The 20841-nt window shown below is 45.5% G+C and overlaps 1 protein-coding gene across 1 annotated transcript in view; it reads left to right on the top strand.

Annotated features, from left to right (window-relative positions):
• SPATA16 (spermatogenesis associated 16) overlaps positions 1-8301 on the top strand; it is a 246569-nt gene extending 238268 nt beyond the window's left edge. Inside the window, exon 11 of the mRNA XM_053304770.1 lies at positions 7978-8301. Within this exon, the coding sequence (XP_053160745.1) occupies positions 7978-8100 (123 nt within the window). The 3' untranslated portion in view covers positions 8101-8301. The remainder of the gene's footprint in view (positions 1-7977) is intronic.
• Positions 8302-20841: the final 12540 nt, after the last annotated feature.

Genomic DNA, 20841 nt, shown 5'->3' with positions numbered 1-20841 from the left:
AAGATTCACATTCTTCCCCACCTCCAAGTTCCTTTTTCAAAGTGTAAATTGCAGACACAGAGCCATGAGTGAGCACTATTGGAGGCTGTAGCCAAGCAAAATATATTTAATTATTTTTCTCACACCCCCATTAATATCTTGCAAAATGGGGGGGGGGGGATTTAGGGGTTCCCCCCATTCTTTTCATGTGATAATTTGATGTGTGGACAGACTAGTTGTGCACAGTTTAATTATATAGCTTGACTGACTTCAGTGGAAGATCATCCAATCTATGGCTGGAAGATCATCAGCTGCAGGGGTGACATAACCAATCACACAGCCGGCTGTTTCTCCCACCCCTCGCGTATCATCATAGAGGACAGATGAGATCAAAACAGGAAATATACCAGGCTGTAGCGTGATGTGTAGTACTAACCATGGGATAAGAGTAGGGCAATTAGCCACACAGGAGCTCTAGTCTGACTTCACTGTGACCCGAGAAATCAAAGGCATGTGAGTTCTCTTGTATCCCATTGAACATCTGAAGTTGCCTGACACCCAGAGGTACACTTAGGTAATTTCAGAGCCTGGACTTAAAGGCCTTTGGAGCCCCCCACCACTGCAAGTTAAGCATTATTTTTTAACACATAGGTTCTTGAGGGCACACAAACCACACCACCCAGGACAGACTAAAAAGGATTTGGGGCCCCCCAGGGGGTGTGGAGACTCCGGACTTCAGCCCCCAAGTCCAGGGGTAAGAGCACCTCTGCTGACACCAAGTCAGAGATTTGTCTATCTAGCTAAGTATTTATGCCGGCTAGCAGCGTTCTTCAGGATTTTCAGCATGGGACTTTCCCAGCCCTACCTGAAGAAATCAGGGTTTGAACTTTGGGCCTTCTGCATACAAAGTATATGCTCCAGGGATGCAGACAGAGGGAAAGCTTAAGAAGCAGCTTCTCACTTGAGAGGGAGAGGAAAGACACTTTGTGGTGGAATATGTTTTGGGGATTGAAGGTATGGATTATTAGGTTTCATGGAGGGGAGTTCAGCTATGGTCCCCTCCTCCTAAATCAAGAACCATACTAGTCCCATTGAGATGTTATGTTCAACACTCGTACAAAGAGTGTACAGTACACAAGTACAGAACTGAACACAGAAAGAGTTATTCACATCTTACGTTGAACACAGATACAACAGTGCTCTTCCTATCTGTACCAGGCATTTGAGTGACCTGTGGTAGCAAAAACAGATTATTTATTTATTTATAAACGTATATACCACCTTTCCAAAATCCAAAGGCAGTTTACAAACATTTAAAACTATAAAAATGACACAATAAAAATATTAAAATGGAATATAAAAATACAAATCTAATTAAAAGTTTAAAGAACATGCACAATATAGAACCATAAAATTATCCCCTATGCTAGGCAGGATCCACTCTGGTTTGCATTTGGATGGGTGACTACGTGTAAGGTTCAGTAACATCGGGGTGGGGGGGACTCCTCAAACCCTTAGAGGGGGATCTGTACCCCTGATGTGCTTCACATGGGATGTAGCTATAATTGAACAATAACTGCATAGTTCCAATAAAATAGAGGCTCCAGATCATATGGGAATCGCTAGCATCATCATCACTGCTGCTAGTGTTTCAGTTGAATGGGGGGGGTGGCATGCATTCCCTGAGAGTCGTGCAGCCCTCCGGGTCATATTTTTGGGTGCTTCACAGAGTGCTTCAGAGGGAAGGAGAGATAAGCAGCATGAAATTACCCACCCCACCATGCAAGCACTCATTCTGCTTTGCATAGGAATGCCACAGCTAAGCATGCTTTTCCTTGGCTGCACACATACAGCATCGGTCAGGATGTTGATCGTTGCTCCTGAGGGCAGGATTGGAACCTATGGGTCAAAATTACAAGGCATCATTGAAATTACCAATAGGTTGGAATTAAAAGGCGTAATTGAAATTGCAATGGGCATTCAAAATCTCTCTACAAGTTTTCAAACAAAGGCTTTCAGGGAAGCTGTAGCAGAGTCATTCACAGAGCAGGCAGGGCTTGGACCAGAAGATCTCCCAAGTCCTTTCCAACTCTAAAATCCTATGATTCTATAACTGAAGCAGCAAGCTTCAAACAGGGGTTAAAACTGGGGTTACCAGTTTTCTTCCTCCTGACGCCAAACATTTATACACTGACTTTCAACCGAAACAAGTCTTCATGGTAGTTTACAAACCCTAAAAACAATAAAACCTCATGAAGTAACAAGTAGTTCTAAATAGATCTAATGGAGCTTACGTTCTGCTTCATGGTGACTCTTACCTAGGAGTCAGGACCTCCTCCCATGCACTGGGAATTTTGTTTACGTTCAACTGTCAGCACATGAGTTACAAAGGGGTGTTCTGTATATACTTAGTGGCTGCCATCTTGAACCAGCATGGCAGATCAGCAAAAAACAAGTTGTTCCAGTAAGAACTGATCAGCCTACTTTCCTTTCACTGTCTCTACATCTGGACTAAATTTGGTGCAAATCGAGGTCTACAAGATAGATCTCTTGCGCCTCAAATGTTCATGTGTCCACCATGTTGGTTCGGGGTGGATGTCGTCATTACAAACTGCACCATTGAGGTGTCCCTGTGTGTCATTCACTACAGCTGTTCCAAATTTGATTCAAATCGGTTAGACAGTCCTCAAATTAGTGCACTTGTGCCTCAAAGGTTTATGCATCCACCATCTTGGATCGGGGTGGGTGACATCATCATAAACTACACCATTGGGGCATCCCTATGTGTCCCTACAGCTGCAGCAAATTTGGTTCATATCGGTTAAGTAGTTCACAAGTTAGCCCACTTGCACCTCAAAAGTTTATGTGTCCACCATCTTGAATTGGCATGGATGACATAATAACAAGCTATGCCATTGAGGTGTCCATGTGTGTCACTCACTGCAACTGTACCCAGTTTGGTTCAAATAGGTTAGGCAGTCCACAAATTAGCCCACTTGCGCCTCAGATGTTCATGTGGCCACCATCTTGAATTGGAGTGAATGACATCATCACACGCCATGCCATTTGGGCATCCCTATGTGTACCTACATCTATAGCAAATTTGGTTCAAATCAGTTAGGTGGTTCACAAGTTAGCCCACTTACACCTCAAAGGTTTATGTGTCTGCCATTTTGGATCAGGGTGAATGACATCACCACAAACTATGCCATTGAGGTGTCCCTATATGTCCCCACAACTGTACCCAATTCAGTTCATATTGGTCCAGGCGTTGCAAAGTTGATGGGGGAGGGGGGCACACGGACACACACACACAGAATGCTGGGTGATCTCATAAGCCTACTGGAAAGTAGGCTAAAAATGTTGCAGAATGTGAGTTGTCTGCGTGGTTTTCAGGACACACACCAGTGCAAGGCTTAAGACAACTTTACTTGTGAGACAAACGCTTAGAGGTCAGTATAGAACTTGCTGACTCACACACAAAGGAACAAGAAGGAACCGGAACAGGAAAAAGAGTAGAAACTCCCAGCTAGCTCAACCCATACAGAGGGAACTATAGTGCCTCCTCTGGTTTCACAGTAGATTGCATACAAGCTACACAGCAAGTTAGGCTGTAGCTGTTGCATATCCCAACAAAAAATACAGGTCAGGGTCCCCTGGCCTCCTTCCCAAGTGCTGTGAATTTGGTTTGCAACTATCAGCACATGGGTAACAAAGGGGTGTTGGCTGTACTTGAGTGGCTGCCATCTTGGACCAATGTGCCAGAAAAAATACCCCCATTGGGGTCCCCTACGTCTCCCTCTATGTGTTGTGAGTTTGATTTCTATCAGACTGTAAACACAAATGTTAAAAAGTCAGAAGAACAGCCCTGATGGATCAGGCTCAAGGCCTCGTGAGTCCAATAACCTGTTTCTCACAGTGGCCCACCAGATGCCTCCGAGAAGCCCACAGGCAAGAGTTGAAGGCATGCCCCGTCTCCTCCTGTTGCTTTTCTGCAACTGGTATTCAGAGGCATCATCATCATCATCATTGGGGGACACATGGACACAGACATGATAATCTCACATGTCCCTTCAGAAAGAAGGCTACAAATTCAAAAAGAACCAGTTGACAGCAACAGTAAAGCAATAGTTCTTAACTTAGCTGGCCAAAGACCTAGACAAATAACAGTGTTCTAGTTTGCCAACCAAAAGATAGGAGAGGACACCAAAAGAACATTTGGAGCACAATTGGGGTGCCACCACAGAGGAGGCCATGCTTTTGGTTTCACTCCCTCTCACATTGGGGGCACCCTGAATGGAGCTCTGATGAAGAATTTAACAAACAGGCACATTCCTACAGATGTGAACAGCTGTCTCTGCATATGGAGCTGTACATGATACACTGTACACAGATTGTACACATGTTGTATATAATGTGTAACATGGCTTTTGGGTGCGCTGTGTGATTGTAGAGCATCTGCTCTGCCTGCAGAAAGTCTCAGATTCAATTGCCGACATTCCCAGGTAGGACTGGGAAAGATTTCCAGCCTCGGAGAGCTGCTGCCAGTCGGTGCCAGTCAATACTGAGCTAGCTGGACCAGTGCTCTGACTCAGTATAATGCAGCTTCCGATGCTCCTATGTACAGAATTGCACAGCTCTGTAAGCACATATTTAACAGGGCACTGGTATCTGTCCTGTTTCTGAATAGGGTATACAATGGATATTTATATACCGCTTTTTGACAAAAGCTCTCAAAGTGGTGAACATAGAAAAATAAATCATACATAAATAAGATGGCCCCCTGTCCCCAAAGGGCTCATAATCTAAAAAAAAACACATAAGATAGACACCAGCAACAGCCACTGGAGGGATACTGTGCTGGGGACAGATAACGTCAGTTACTCTCCGCCTGCTAAATAAAGAGAATCACCACTTTTAAAAGGTCCCTCTTTGCTCAGTTAGCAGGGTGCATTTCTAAAAGTGATTTTCCCTTTCTAAAAGTGGTTTTTGTCCACACAGCATCAACTTTCTTTACATAACTGAAATGGTAAACCACGCTCAAATTGATTCATATTGTGCTCATCTGTTGTGACCCCAGCCCTGCCACCCGCCCACCACCAAAAAAAATCCTCCACCAAGTTGATGTCAATGCAATACTTTTTTTTTTTTTTTTAAGAAAGGAGTAGAGCAGTTACCCATCCAGTGTAGATTCTGTCACTGTGTATATCTCAGGCGATAGGGTGGCTTGGTGTATATTATAATTAATTACAAACCTTCAGCTATCTTGTGCTTGCTTTATTGGGCTGTTTGCATTTCTGAGAATGGCAGTGCCTATGAATAAACATGAATGATGACTCTACGCAGCCATGGAAATATGTATGTGTGGCATTCAGTCGGAACACCTGGCTGCGCTCTGCATCCATATACACAGAGATGCTCCTTTAAATCGTTTTAAAGCTGCTCATGATGTGTGTTGTGGGGGGAAGGGGTATTTCAATATGCTCCTTATTAAAATAATTATTGCTTTGCTCTAGAAGAAGATGGATGGCTTCTGCAAGAATTATTGTTTTGCATCCTTTATTCTTTTACTGAACCCTCTGGTGAAAGATATTTCTCAGGGAAATGTATTTATTCAGAACTTCATTTTGATTTAATAGAAAAATGGGTCTTGCCATGGCAATGTGGAATGCGCATTTTTCTCCCTGCTCCGACTTCCAGCCAGCGAACGCCGGAAGCTCCAGCTCTCTCTCAGCATTCTCTTCTTATCAGGAAAACTTGCTCAAGATTAATTTTCCCGGCGTGCCTTCCTTTTAAAGTGGCTGTTTTTCAATGCCAGTTAAAGACAGCATTTTGATAAATTCCCAATGGTAGCATACACAAGCTGAATGAAGGCACTATCATCACTCCATCCCACATCAGGGAAATAACAGGATCCATATGAACAGAGCAGAAAGGGAACACTACATATACATGCATACACACTCACACACGCATGCGTGCACACACACACAGTGCTACAGCATGATTTATCAGATGGGGTAGACTATTCCAGTCTTCTTGAGTAGAGTGTGGAGAAGGACATATGCAGCACCTTGTCCACAAACCTTTGTACACATACCTTTGTACACAAACATGCACCCTTTGTACACAAACAAAGGTGTTTGTGTACAAAGATTTGAAAACTTGCAAACATGTTTGTTACCTTTGTACACAAACATGCTCCCTTTGTATACAAACATGCATCTTTTGAACACAAACAACTTGTACACAAACATGCAAACCTTTGTACACAAACACCTTGTACACAGACATGCACCCTTATACTCCTAATGGCCCTGATCCAAAAATGATGGTGACAAGAGGCCGTCTTTTAAACCATACAAAGAAATGCTCTCATGAGTCAATGTGTGGAGTCCAAGCAGACTAGAATCCAAAGGCATTTATTGATTTAAAACATTTGCATCCCAGCCGTCCAGTGCCAAACTGCTGTGGGCAGCTCACAAAGACAATAAAACAGATCAGACCACATTGCATTGATAAAATGCAATTAAAACCAGATTTGCAGATTAAAAGGCTACTGGAAACAGACAGCAAATTAAAAACTAAAATGCCTCTCCAAAAAAATAATAATAATTTATAAGTGATTTTTCAACAATATTGTTACCCGCCTTGAGGCACATTTGATAAGGCAGGATATTAATCCATGTAAAGGTAAACTTGTGCCGTTGAGTCGGTGTTGACTCCTGGTGACCAGAGTCATGTAGTTTTCTTTGGTAGACTACAGGAGAGGTTTACCATTGCCTCCTCTCGTGCAGTATGAGATGATGCCTTTCAGCATCTTCCTTTATCACTGCTGCCCAGTATAGGTGTTTCCCATGGTCTGGGAAACATAGTCTGGGAAACATTTTCCCACAGTCTGGGAAACATACCAGCGGGCATTCAAACCAGCAACCTCTTGCTCCCTAGGCAAGTTACTTCCCTGCTGCGCCACTAGGTGGCTATTAATCCCTGTATTCCTGTATTAACTTCTATTACTATAGAAGTTATGATTGGGGCCAGGGAGATGAGTAAATGTAAGGACCAGAAGGGCAAGCAATAGGAAGAGAAAAGAGGGGAGGAGAGCTGGTCTTGTGGTAGCTAGCATGAACTGTCCCCTTTGCTAAGCAGGGTCCACCCTGGTCTGGATTTGAATGGGAAACTACATATGTGAGCACGGTAAGATATTCCCCGTAAGGGATGAGGCCTCTCTGGGAAGAGCAGCTGCATTCTTGCATGCAAAAGGTTCCACATTCCCTCCCTGGCATCTTCAAGACAGGGCTGAGAGAGATTCCTGCCTGTAACGTTGGAGAAACCGCTCCAGTCTGTGTAGACAATACCGAGCTAGATGGACCCATGGTCTGACTCAGTATATGGCAGCTTCCTATGTCCCTATAGGAATGTTAGGAACATATAGATATTCCTGTATTCCAGCTTGGGATCTATGGATCATAACTGGTCTTGATGTTTCTTTTTATAATGTGAATGTGAGCAATTCATTACTGAAAGATGGGCACAGTCTTTTTTTTTTAAATTGCCAAGGGCAACTTGTGTTTAAGCTCATAGGCAGAGAGCAGCAGCAGCTGAGGAGAAATCCTCATATCTACCTCCTCATTTTTCTATGAGGAAAGCACACTGTATTTTATCTTATATGCCGCGCAACATCTCAGACTCAGTAGGCTTATTCTCACAACCCAAACAAGGTAGGAGGAGGAGCGTCTATCCAGGGTAGAGAGAGCCGTGTGCACTCCTCATTGGTGGTTGTGTGCACGCAAAGATGAAGGAATAGGAGAGACCCAACTTATGGGGGAGTGTGAAATATTTGAGATGCTATTTTAAACCTAAATCAAAAGACCCCTTTTATGAAATCAATCGTTTCATTTTGAAGGAGAAACCATCTGTCTAACAAAGAGTGAATGTCTGCACGCAGGTGGATGCAGTGTTGTTTGACAGCCCCTTTGCTTTCATGTTTGCCTGCAGGTTGGAGTAATAGAAGACTTCTTATACCAATTAGAAGACAGTTTCTTAAAGACCAAAAAACTCCGAACAGCGAGGAGGCAGAAAATGAAAATGAAGCGGCTTCAAAGCGAACAGCCCTGCTAGTCCTGCTGGGGAAGATGTTCCCATCCTGTACCCAGGATGGCAAGAAGGGAACATTCATATAGCAGGAGTCTGACAGCTGGGACAACAAAGGCCGGCCTTCAAATTAATGAGGTGTCCCCTCCGTACAGCTCGTCTTTAGCAACAAGCTCCTGCACTTCATTAGTCTCATCTGACAGGAATAAACGTTTATGGGATGCCTGACTGGGTTCTTCTGCAGAATGGTCTTGTTTATTCAAACCTGGTAGGGAATTCGCATCATTGCACTATTATTGACTTTGGGCACCGTCCAACTGGAGTGGTCTTCCATGAGCCTTCCCATTCCGAGCAATGGGTCTTGTCCAGAAGATGAACCTCCTTGGACAAACCACCACTTGTTCTTTTCAAAACACAGGCGTGTGCGCAGCAGGTTTTGCCTTCTACAGATGTGCCTAGACATCCGTGCGCAAATAACAAGAAATGGCTGCGAAGCACTGAGCTTTGGGTTCCAGCATGGAAAAGAGGCTGGCACAACTCTTGATCCGACTAGCTAAATACAGCCCACTAAACTTGTTTTGTGGCCTGCAAAGGGCTTGACGAACCCTTCGTTTTTGCAGTCCTGGGCAGGATACAAAAAGATGCTTACCAAACCCTTCAGGGAACTGCTGTAGAGGGCTGGCAGCCATATTTGGATCAATAGAAGTTTTGCAGGACTGATATTGTTTAACTGAGCCCATTTTGATCTTAAAGGTACAATGCTCATACACGCCCTGCTGACTGTAACCATATGGCACATAGGAAGCTGCCTTATACTGAGTCAGACCATTGTTCCATCTAGCTCAGCGGTGTCTACACCAGGGCAGTGCTCCCTCTAACAGGGATTCCCTGATGTTGCTTTCTACAACTCCCAGAATCCCCAGCTGCAATGGCTTATGCTGGGGGATTGTGGGAGCTGTAGTCAACAATATCTGGGAATCCCTGTGGTCCCCCAGATGCTGCTGAAATACAACTCCCATCATTTCCAGCACCAGTTTATTTTGGCTGGGGATGATGGGAGTTGGCCACTAGTTGGGAACCTCTTGTGTACTCTGAGGAGCAGCAGCTCCCCAGGATTTCAGACAGGAATCTTTCCTAGCCCTACTCGAGATGCCAGGGATTGAACCTGGACCTTTCGACATGCAAAGCATGTCCCGCCCCTGAAAAAACTTCATGGATGACTGGGGACTTATCCCACTGTGGGGAGGAAACAGCAGGTAACTTCATCTCCATATCTCTCGCCCAAGCTGTGGGTTAGGCTACCACTGGGCTGCTGGCTGCCATCCCTTTTCCCCAATGGGTCCTTGCACCAGCCTGCTTCCTCCCTCCCACCCACAGAGGGCAACTGTAAGATTTCTGTAGCCTACACTCCAAGCTATCCTTTGACTGGCTAAACTAAGGATTTGCCTTGTAACCGATTCCTTCCACAAGGGCTCCCTCCAGTGGTCAAATGCAGATCACATTACAGCTTTCCATTGGAACAGGGCTGTCCTGATGTCAGGCTTGTGGGATCTACTTTGCCGTACACTACAATGCCAGGGTCCACCAACCAGTCGGCTACACAAGAGTGGCAGGGGTGCAGTGGAGCCAGATGCAAAACAGGGGTTCCAAGAGTTGGGAGAATTCCCTGCTGCACCTCATGAACTACATACATTAGGACCAATCTACATCTGAGTTGCTACAGATCAGATATCACACAATATTAACACTGAGCAGCAGAGCTACAGAAAGTTCTGGACAATGGGAACTAATAAATATTCGTATCCTATAAGTGAGGAATACCATGGCTGAGAGCAAAGGGATAAGCACAAGGCAGGTCATGGCAGAGATTTATTTATTCAACACTTGCTGTTTTGCTTGCTATAGTTAAACTACTGGAAAGAACATAAGAACAGCCCTGCTGGATCAGGCCCAAGGCCCATCTAGTCCGGCATCCTGTTTCGCACAGTGGCCCACCAGATGCCGCCGGAAGCCACAGGCAGGAAATGAGGGCATGCCCTCCCTCCTGCTGTTGCTCCCCTGCAACTTGTACTCAGGCATCCTTCCTTTGAGGCTGGAGGTGGCCCACAGCCCTCTGACTAGTAACCGTTGAGAGACCTCTCCTCCATGAAGTTATCTAAACCCTTCTTCATAAGAAAATCATCCCCTGCAACAGAGGCTGAAGGCCACTGTGGTAGGCGATGATGGCAGTTGTAGTCCAGCATCACCTGGGATGCCAAGGTTGAGAATCCCTGGCTTAAGTCCACTGAATATGTACTGATTGTATTTATATTCCACCTTTCTTCAATGGAACTCAAAAGGAGCCTATACAGAGCTTCCAGGAGGTCCCGCAGACCTTTCAGCTGCAGCCTTTTGGTTGCTGCCTTTTGCACCTTCAGACCATTTCCATTCCAGGATTAAGTGCTCCTGTTTTCCCCTTCAGCTGCCTTGTGGGGTTTTTTGCCCTGGGCTCACAGAATATATGGTCTCATAAAGCCCAGCAAGATTTTCATAAACTCTTCAATCAAAAGACATGCAAAAGGCATGAGCCCACCCGGAGGGCAACAGCTTGATTTATGCAACAGTGGCTCAAAGCAATTGTGTAATGGAATCCAGAATTGATCGGACATTTTCTGAATCATCTAAGCTACCTTGAGCTAGTGTGGGCTCCTGGGACAGAGCGACAAAGTATTATTGCAGAGTTGCCTGTTAGGGAGGCAGGGTAATTGTGCCAGATTTTTCTTCCCCCAGTGGAACTACATGGCACGGTGACAAGCATCCTTTTTTGATGCATGCAAGCAAGGCAAATAGGAAGGATCGCTCCACAATCATTAAAATTACCTTCTAAATGCTTCCTATTTTCTAAAGTCACACGTAAACTAACAGTAATGCTGGTATGCCTCATGGCTCCTGCTGCATTATGCAGTTTAAAAACAAGCTTTTCTGCCTAGGGATCTGGGTGGGTTTTTTTAAAGTACTGTATACAATCGCTTTGAAATCTCCTTTCTGCCTTTCTGTTGTCTTCAGCATTGCCTGTGAATCAGCCCTGCAATTGCATCTTTAACTGTGGCTAGATTGGCAGTGTTTAGTAGGTGATCATGTTTATCTCCATGCCATGAGATTCGCTTAATTTACTGATCACTGTTAACGGCACAGAAATCAATTTTTCCTCATGTCAGGAAGGCCATTTCCACAATCTGGAAATTCTGCCTTTGGCCACTGTGGCTGGGTGCAATGGGAGTTGTAGTCCAACAACATCTGGGGACCTCAGGTGGAGAACCCCTGCTTTAGAGAACATTTCAAGGTGCTGATTTTGCTTTCTATGTGAGTAGACATACATAAGGGACCATCTCCTTGCCAGTCACGTTTTTTCAAACCAATCAAGAGTGCCCACCATTTTCCTGGTTAGAATATAGTATGAACTTAGAGAAGTGTTTTCTATTACTGCCCCACAACTGCCTGCCCTCCCTCTAACTTCTCTAGCTTTCTATTTTGTCTGTTTGCAACAATAGCTCATTGATTTTATTTAAAACTAGCTGGGCCTATTAATTATGCAGTCGGGTTTCCCACATTTTGGGGAAATCGCAGAGGTCAACACACCCGCAGTGCAATGGATGAGCTTCACCCTGGGAAAACCTCCTTCATGTTTCCCCCACCTGCCCACCACCGCCAATTTCTTTCCATGCCCACACACTGTCACCATTTTCTTCCCCATCTGCCCGCCGCCATTTTCTTCCCCACCTGCCCACCACCACTGTTTTCTCCCCCACCCACCTGCACCCTCTGTTTCCTCCCCCACCCACCATTTTTGTTTCCCAGCTGTCCGCCAGCGCTTTCCTCTCCTGCCAGCAGCTAGCTCATGAACTCTCATGAGAGCTCCCACACATGGTATTAGTGACGGGTATGCCTTAGAGAAATATATATAGATGTTTATATCCTGTTTGTCCACAAATGGCCAAAGCAGCATACAAATCATAATATAAAATAAATGTATAATACTAATGCCTGTATATAATTAGATGGCAGCAGATTAAGACAACAGACCAAAAACCACTAAAGGGATGCATAGCAGAGAATAGTATTTCATCCAACAGAATAAAAGACTGTCCAGAAAGGGAAGGTTTTTAACCTTCTGCCCAAACACAATGGGGAAGGGGCCTCTCCCTAGGGAGGGCATTCCATAACTGAGGTATCACTACCGAAAAGACTCTGCCCTTAGTGCCCATCAAGTGGATTTCTGTCAATGTCAAGCTACAGCCTCTGTAACAGATCTTACATTGTGTGGAGGTTTATACAAGAGAAGGCAATCCTTGAGATAGTTTGGTCTCAGATTATGGAGGCCTTTGAAGGCCAAGACCAGCACTTTGAATTGGGCCCAGAATAATTGGGCCCAGTACAGCCCAAGTGGAGGGAAATTAGAGTTGTGGTAGATCAGTGATAGACAACCTCGGCTGTTGTTGAACTACAACTCCCATCAACCACAATACATGATGGCCGGGGTTGGTGGGAGTTGTAGTTCAACAACAGTGAGAGAGCCAAGGTTGCCTAATCCAATGGTACATGATACATGGCTACCAATCTCCCACTTTATAAGTGGGTGAAAGTCCCCTTGATGACAGTGAGATCACTAGAGCAGGAGGTATATTGAAGCACCAGTGGATTACCACATCTGGCTAGTAGGCTACATTTGGCTTGATGGGTCATAATTTGAGCCTGCACTACCCATGCATGCACGGTGATGTGTGTGCACACACGCTCATGCAAAGTCATGGGGAACACTGATTTATGTGCTGCACAGTGCTCTGCCAATGGAAGAGCGGGACGTGCACACCAGCTCCATGGTAATCCAAAACCCATTGATGCTGCTAGCAAGCATGGAGAGCCTCCATGGTTCCTAAGAACTGTGTCAGAGCTGTCACACTGATTTCCCCCATCATTCCCAATGGAAAAATCGGCACTATAGCTGTGACGCCATTCTTAGGAGCCACGGAGCTTCTTCAGGCTCACTAACAACATGGAACATAGGAAGCTGCCACATACTGAATCAGACCATGGGTCTATCTAGCTCAGTATTGTCTTCGCGGACTGGCAGTGGCTTCTCCAAGGTTGCAGGCAGGAATCTCTCTCAGCCCTATCTTGGAGATGCTGCCAGGGAGGGAACTTGGAACCTTCTACTCTTCCCAGAGCGGCTCCATCCCCTGACGGGAATATCTTACAGTGCTCACACTTCTAGTCTCCCATTCATATGGAACCAGGGCAGACCCTGCTTAGCTAAGGGGACAAGTCATGCTTGTCACCACAAGACCAGCTCTCCTCACATGGAGAGGCTTTGGATTAGCCTGGAGCCAGCATGCATGCCCCAGTCCTCCATCAGTGTGGTGCTGCGCAGTATATAAGTCAGTATTCTTAAGGACTAGCAGACCTTTGATCAACACCATCAGAACATTACAGGACCATTTTCTCCAAATAGCAAAGTCTTCCTGTCAGAAATGTTTGGTTTTGCTGACGAAAGAACATTCTCCGTTGGAGAATGGAGTGGGGGGAGTCTTGTCTATGGAACATGCCTGGCCTACTCAACCTCAAGTACTGAAGAAACCAAGTATGTGGCAAGATTAAATTATAGAAAGGCCGAGGAGGGGAGTTGGAAACTGACTGAGAAGTTAAATGATTTGCTTAAGGGCGACGGCACAAGGCAGAAAAGAAAAAGGAACCCCAGAGGATAAAATATCACCATGCAGTAATTATAAGGAAAAGAGGAATTCAGAAATACGCAAACCCACACTTGCTGTTTTGAAGAACAGCATCTGGTGATCCTCTCCAAGCCATGTCCTCCTGCACGCTTTTAATCTTAAAACCAGCTGGTGAAGGTGGGCTACATTCTTCCAGATTCCCTTTCTCTCTCTCTCTTTTTAAACAACAGTTATTGTCACCAAAAAAGCAGAGAGAACAGTGAGCCTTTTTCTTGTTATAATCCATCATGATGAAGCGCCGAATCTGGGATGCCTTTGTACAGTCTATGAGAGATGATAACAGAATGTATTACCCTGACCTTTTCCATTTGCCTGGCAATGCTCTTGGGAAGCCTTTCCTCTCCTCCCCTCTTAAGCACCTCATTAACCTGGGAGGGAAAAGGAGGAAGGGGCAGACAATTAGCCTGCAGAATACTACAAAGATTAACACAGCGCTGCACAATCCCAGTCTTCCTTGGCCATGGTGGGTACAAGAAAACTGGTCGCATGTTCTGCTTATATAGCTACAAAAACCCTTATTCCCAACTGGTTTTTAGGCTGAAGTTATGGACATTCACAAGCATGACACCTCAGTTGGGTTGCCCACTCTGACTGAAGCTGTTCTTGGATATTCTCCACCGTCGCCGTCACTCACTCTGCCGCAACATTTTTTCCAATATTTTCCACGCTATCACATCATTAAAATCTCCAGCATTGTTTGCAATAGTGACCTGAAGATTGGGGGTGATTCCTGCAGACTCCTGGACAATCATGGAGGGTTGACAACCCTACCTCTCAAGGCATGGTTCAGGGCTACACAACTTCAGCTCTCCAGCTGTTGTTGAACTACAGTTCCCATCATCCCTAGCCATAGTGGCCAGTAGTCAGGAATGATGGGAATTGTAGTATACCAAAAGAGGGCCAAAGTTCAGCCCAGGCCTAGCTTATAGCTGAACAAACCCAATAAAGAGGGTTAAGAACCTAAGAACAGTCCTGCTAAATCAGGCCCAAGGCCTATCTAATCCAGCATCCTGTGGCCTACCAAGTGTCACTGGGAAGCCCACAAGCAAGAGCTGAGGGCATGCCTCCCTTCTCTCTCATGCTGTTACTTCCCTGCAACTGGTATTCAGAGGCATCCTGCCTCTAAGGCTGGAGGTGGCCTATAGTCCTCAGACTAGTAGCAGTTGATAGACCTCTACTCCATGAATTTATTCAAACCCCTCTTAAAAGCCATCCAGGTTGTTGGCTGTCACCACATCTTGTGGCAGAGAATTCCACAAGCTGATTATGCATTGTGTGAAAATGTACTTCCTTTTGTTGGTCTTAAATTTCTTGACAATCAGGGTTTATTTTTATACAGCTAATAAGGGGTCTTAGATAAAAATAATAGCTAGAGCACGTGACTGTGTCTGTTCTATAGTCAGCGCAGGCAGGTGAAAAATTAACCCAGTTCTTATGCAAAATCAGGGTCCTTGAAGAACCACCTTTGATTACTAGTAACTTATCTAAGCTATCAGAGTGTATTTCATACCCAATGGGTCTGAGCACTACCTAGAAGAATACTAGCCAACATCCTGATTAATTATGTACAGGTGCTTCTAATAAAAGCATGATCGCAGCACTAGCGTCCCCACTTCTGGGTGCTCTTGCACAAGAGTCTGACGATTTTCAGTGCTCGCAGTGGATTCACTCTCTTGACCTAGAAGACAGATAGTCCCTGATCAATTCTCTTAGTCTCCATTTCCTAATTCAATTAGTCATCCCTGTGTGGGCTCACTTGCATAGCTATCATAGCTATCACCTTCCAAGGTATTCAGAATCCTAGATCTTAGCCTGTAGTTCCTACAGACACAGAAATACACTATCAATGAATCCACTTCTTGCTGAATTCCTGCACTGACAACTTTCATACCCATTAAAACCATTACATTGATCTTTCTATGGAAAGTAGCAACAGGTATGTAGCTTTCTAAAATGAAGATGTCTTGCCATTGGGTCTATAAGGGCAGTTCCAAACATTACGATCATTTCTTTTCCCCCTCTCACTACATGTGTTCACACATAGCACAAAACCTGAGCTTCAGTGGAACTGCTAGAGCACCGGGAACACGCATACACCCTTATTCTGGTCTTGGGCAGGATATGCCGAAACTGGGCATGTTGTATGAATCCACCAATCTCTGCTTATTCTACCCTACTTGCGATATGGAACCCAACAACTGTAACTAAGATTTGAAGTGAGGAACAGGTGTAAGGTTTTGTACCACAAGTAGGACAGAATATGCCAGACTGGTGAGTTTGTATGACACACCCAGTCTCAGTATATCTTTTCCAAAATCAGAAATAGGGTGGGTGTGCATTTTCCTGGGACTCTGGCAGTTCAGTTGAACCTGTGAACCCAGTTACTCTGGTTCTCTTGGAAGCACCATGTATTTCATGGTAGGGATGTGCATAAAACCGGTTCTCCCGGTTCGGTTCGGATCCGAACCGGGTCCGAACCGGACCAGGGTGGTTCGGTTTTGGTTTTGCCGAACCACCCCCCCGGTTCGGATCTCAAAAAATAGCTGGTTTGAAAGGGGACCTTGTGTTCTACCTGCCACCCAAATTTCAAGTCGATTGGACCTTCCTCTGATTTTTGGCGATTTTTTAAAGTTTTAGTGACTTTGGGGCAGTTTGGGGGCATAGCATGGGATCTGGGCAAAAGGAGTGGGGTGGAGTGGTAGTGCCTAATGGGTTCAGGCTACCACCCCAATTTCAGGGGGATTGGGCAAAGGGCTGATTTTTGGTAAATTTCTGAAAATTTCATGTCTTTGGGGCAGATTGGGGCAGATTGGGGCAGAAAGTGGGGCCTGGGGCAGAATAGTGGGGTATGGTGGTAGTGCCTAATGGGTGGAGGCTACCACCCCAATTTCAGGGGGTTTGGACAAAGGGGTGATTTTTTGAGAATTTTTGAAGTTTTAGTGACTTTGGGGCAGTTTGGGGGCAGGAAGTGGATCTGCCCCAAAATAGTGGGGTGGGGTGGTAGTGCCTAATGGGTGGAGGCTACCACCCCAATTTCAGGGGGATTGGGCAGAGGGCTGATTTTTTGAGAATTTTTGAAGTTTGGGTGTCTTTGGGGCAGATTGGGGGCAGAAAGTGGATCTGCCCCAAAGGAGTGGGGTGGGCTGGTAGATAGTGCCTAATGGCTGGAGGCTACCACCCATCCCCAATTTAAGAGTGATTGGGCAGAGGGGTGAATTATGGTGAATAGAAAAGGTGTGAATTCTCATTCTATCATAGCAAATGAGATATTTTTCAATTAAACAACTCTCATGACCCCACTTTCACTTTTTCACACTTTCCTTTACTATGAATAATATGAGGAAGTAATCAATTTAGCACACTTCACCTTATGAAGACAAACCTCATACAAATAAATTCACCATAATTCACCCCTCTGCCCAATCACTCTTAAATTGGGGATGGGTGGTAGCCTCCACCCATTAGGCACTATCTACCAGCCCACCCCACTCCTTTGGGGCAGATCCACTTTCTGCCCCCAATCTGCCCCAAAGACACCCAAACTTCAAAAATTCTCAAAAAATCAGCCCTCTGCCCAATCCCCCTGAAATTGGGGTGGTAGCCTCCACCCATTAGGCACTACCACCCCACCCCACTCTTTTGGGGCAGATCCACTTTCTGCCCCCAAACTGCCCCAAAGTCACTAAAACTTCAAAAATTCTCAAAAAATCACCCCTTTGTCCAAACCCCCTGAAATTGGGGTGGTAGCCTCCACCCATTAGGCACTACCATCACACCCCACTATTCTGCCCCAGGCCCCACTTTCTGCCCCAATATGCCCCAAAGATATGAAATTTTCAGAAATTTACCAAAAATCAGCCCTTTGCCCAATCCCCCTGAAATTGGGGTGGTAGCCTGCACCCATTAGGCACTACCACCCCACCCCACTCCTTTTGCCCAGATCCCATGCTATGCCCCCAAACTGCCCCAAAGTCACTAAAACTTTAAAAATTCACCAAAAATCAGCCCTTTGCCCAATCCCCCTGAAATTGGGGTGGTAGACTCTACCCATTGGGCACTACCACCCCACCCCAAAATTTTGCCCCTGGGCCCCTTTTTACCCCCCGAATCGATTCGGATTCGGATTCGGATTAAATCCGAATCCGAACCAAATCAAGGGTGATTCGGGTGACCCAGATTCGGGCACAAAACAGAACAGGGGTGATTCGGTTCGGGTCCAAGCCAAATCACCCGAAATCCCAAATTGCACACCCCTACTAAGCACACACACAGAGAAGAAGCAGGAGGCGGAGTGTGGATTCTATGATAGCATATTAGAGTGGATTGATGGTGTCTCATTGAAAATCTCATTTGCTATCATAGAATCCACACTCAATACCTCAGAAACAAGAGAACCCTGTACCCATGGGGGTGCCCCTACCAGAGATCCCTGTACCCCATGGGTTAGAAACCCATGGGGGTGGTTGGCACCCTATGTGCACTACACCACCACTTGCTCTGGGCCACCCCAGCACCCCCATGTGCACTTATAGGGCTGCTGAAAGCTCCATTACAACTTATTATGAGGAAAAACCTTAAAGACGCGTAAACTTCAAAAATCACTTAAAAATCACCTCTTTGCCCAATTCCTTTCAAATAATTCTGATAGCTTCCTTGCCCACCCTAGGAACTACCACCCACCACACTGCACTCTACGACACCCCTTTCCCCCCGACGTGAAGCTATACATTTGCTGCAATCCTAATTATTCTCTATGAGGAATTCAAAAACACTTAACAATTCACCAATAATCAGAGGAGTGTCCAATTGCCTTGAGATTTTTTGGGTGGTAGGCACCCATGCCTGTCTACCACCCACCCTGCTTTTGTGCTCCTAGGTCCTCCACAACAGGGGATATGGACTGGTTCGGGTCCCATTATACTCAATGAGAAAAATAATTAAAAATATTTCAAATATTCATAAAAAATCATAGGGGTGTCTGATTGCTTCAGGGTTTGCATGGTTGTTGGCACCCATGAGTGCTCCACAATAAGAAATAATGGCCTGGTTCGGGTCCCATTATATCCTATGAGAGAAAAATAAAAATATTTTTCAAAAATTCATAAAAAATCGTACAAGTGTCCGATTGCTTTGGGGTTTGGGTGCCAGCTACCCCTGGGTGCCAGCTACCATCTGACCAATTTTCAGCTTTCTGAACCGATCCGAACCGGTCCGAACCGGTTCGAAACGAACCACCCCAGTTCGGTTCGGATTCGAACCGAACCAGGGGTGGTTCGGTTCGATCCGAACCTCCGAACCGGAACCGGTTCGGACCCGAACCGGTTCGGATCCGAACCGGTTCGCACATCCCTATTTCATGGTGAATCTAACTGGATGTAGCAAGTGATCCATACTTCCCGTTTCACACTGTTGTGATGAGCATATTCAGATTACAGCATCACCACTTACTAACAAAAGCCAGTATAATTGCCAAATAACGCTTTCATAATGTTCTGCATTGCAGTAAGTACTCTGTTAGCAACGGTACCACTGGATGTTGCGAGCATAGTTATATGTGTTCCTGCAACCCTCTTTCTCTTCCAATTATTTTGAAATACTTGGATCACTAACCAGAATATAGGTTTATGCACACATGCAGGCAAACATTAATCCAACACTTTATATTCTTGAGTGCTACTGCAGGTGCATAGTTCCCTTTCCCCCCTAAAAGATATATTTAAACTAAATGAATTCTTGCAGAAGAGATCACGAAAGGGCACACCTCAGGCCTGCAGTACATGTTACATCCGCACAGAGATCACTTTAAACTGCCCCATGTGGAAATGCTCATGATCTGTTCAACCAGGGAAGCTGACTGACAGCAGGTTCAGGACAGATAAAAGGAAGTACTTCTTTCTTCAATCTCCCTTCTAGCCTCTCCTCCATCTCTTTTACACTGCACAAAATGAACTTATTCGCTGCCCCAAGATGTAGTGATGCCCACTAACTTAAATGGCTTTTTAAAAAAAAGAGCAAGGGAGGGGGTTTACACAAATTCACAAAGAATAGCCATCTCAACAGCTATTGGCTGTTTTATTTCACTGGAACCTCAAAGCCCAGAGGCCGTATACCTCTGTGTAACAGCTACTGAAGACAAACATCAGAGAAGACCTATCACCTTCATACCTTGCTCCTGGGCACCCAGAGGCATCTGACCGGTTGCACTGTTGAAAATGGTAGAATCCAAGCAAAAGAGCTGTGGTCTGCAAGGACAAGGCAGTGGACCGGAATCAGAAATATTAATAGTTTAGCGAAATAGATATTTTGTACAGAGAGGCAAGTGCAGACTGTTTTTCAGTGCTCTTGCTGCTGGCTTTCTGGTAGCCCCGCCTCTACCCCAGGAAGTAAAGCCCCATTCAAAAGCTGGCCTGGATGAAGGAATGGATTGACCAGAAACACCACAAAAATCAAATGTCGGTCTTCTTTTTAATCATTAGGCCTGTGTGGAGCTTTGGCCAAAGCCGAATAGTCCACACAGCCCCCAGCACCATGCAGAGGTGACTGTTCCCACAGCACAATGTTGCATTTTGCCTCGTGCTGGTGAAGCTCGTTCAAGGGAAACTGGGCCCTCTTGAGCCCCGGTGCCATCTTGGAAGGTGCAGACAGAGCACTGGAAAGTGTACTCCAACCCAGCACTTTCCACGCAGCATTTGATGGAGAAAACACCGAGGAGAACTACACATTGAAGATGGTGCTGAGGCTTGACCAGACTCCATTGCTTATAAAGGGCCCACTTCCAGAACTGGGGAAAGCACTGCACAGATGTCGGTGCAGTGGGAAATGGTTCTTGCACAGAATGTCCCACACCCCACCCAAAAGGGATCCCCACTTGAAAAGTAGTAGAGATCACTAGATGGACATTTGGCTTGATCCAGCAAGTCAGATCATGTGCTCAGTGCAGAATCCAAGGGGATGGATGAGTTGTGGTCTGCAAGGACAAGGCAGTAGAGTGGAATATTAA

Source organism: Hemicordylus capensis, chromosome 3, assembly GCF_027244095.1.
Source record: "Hemicordylus capensis ecotype Gifberg chromosome 3, rHemCap1.1.pri, whole genome shotgun sequence".
Lineage (NCBI taxonomy): Eukaryota > Metazoa > Chordata > Lepidosauria > Squamata > Cordylidae > Hemicordylus > Hemicordylus capensis.
This window is presented reverse-complemented; position numbering and strand designations above follow the sequence as displayed.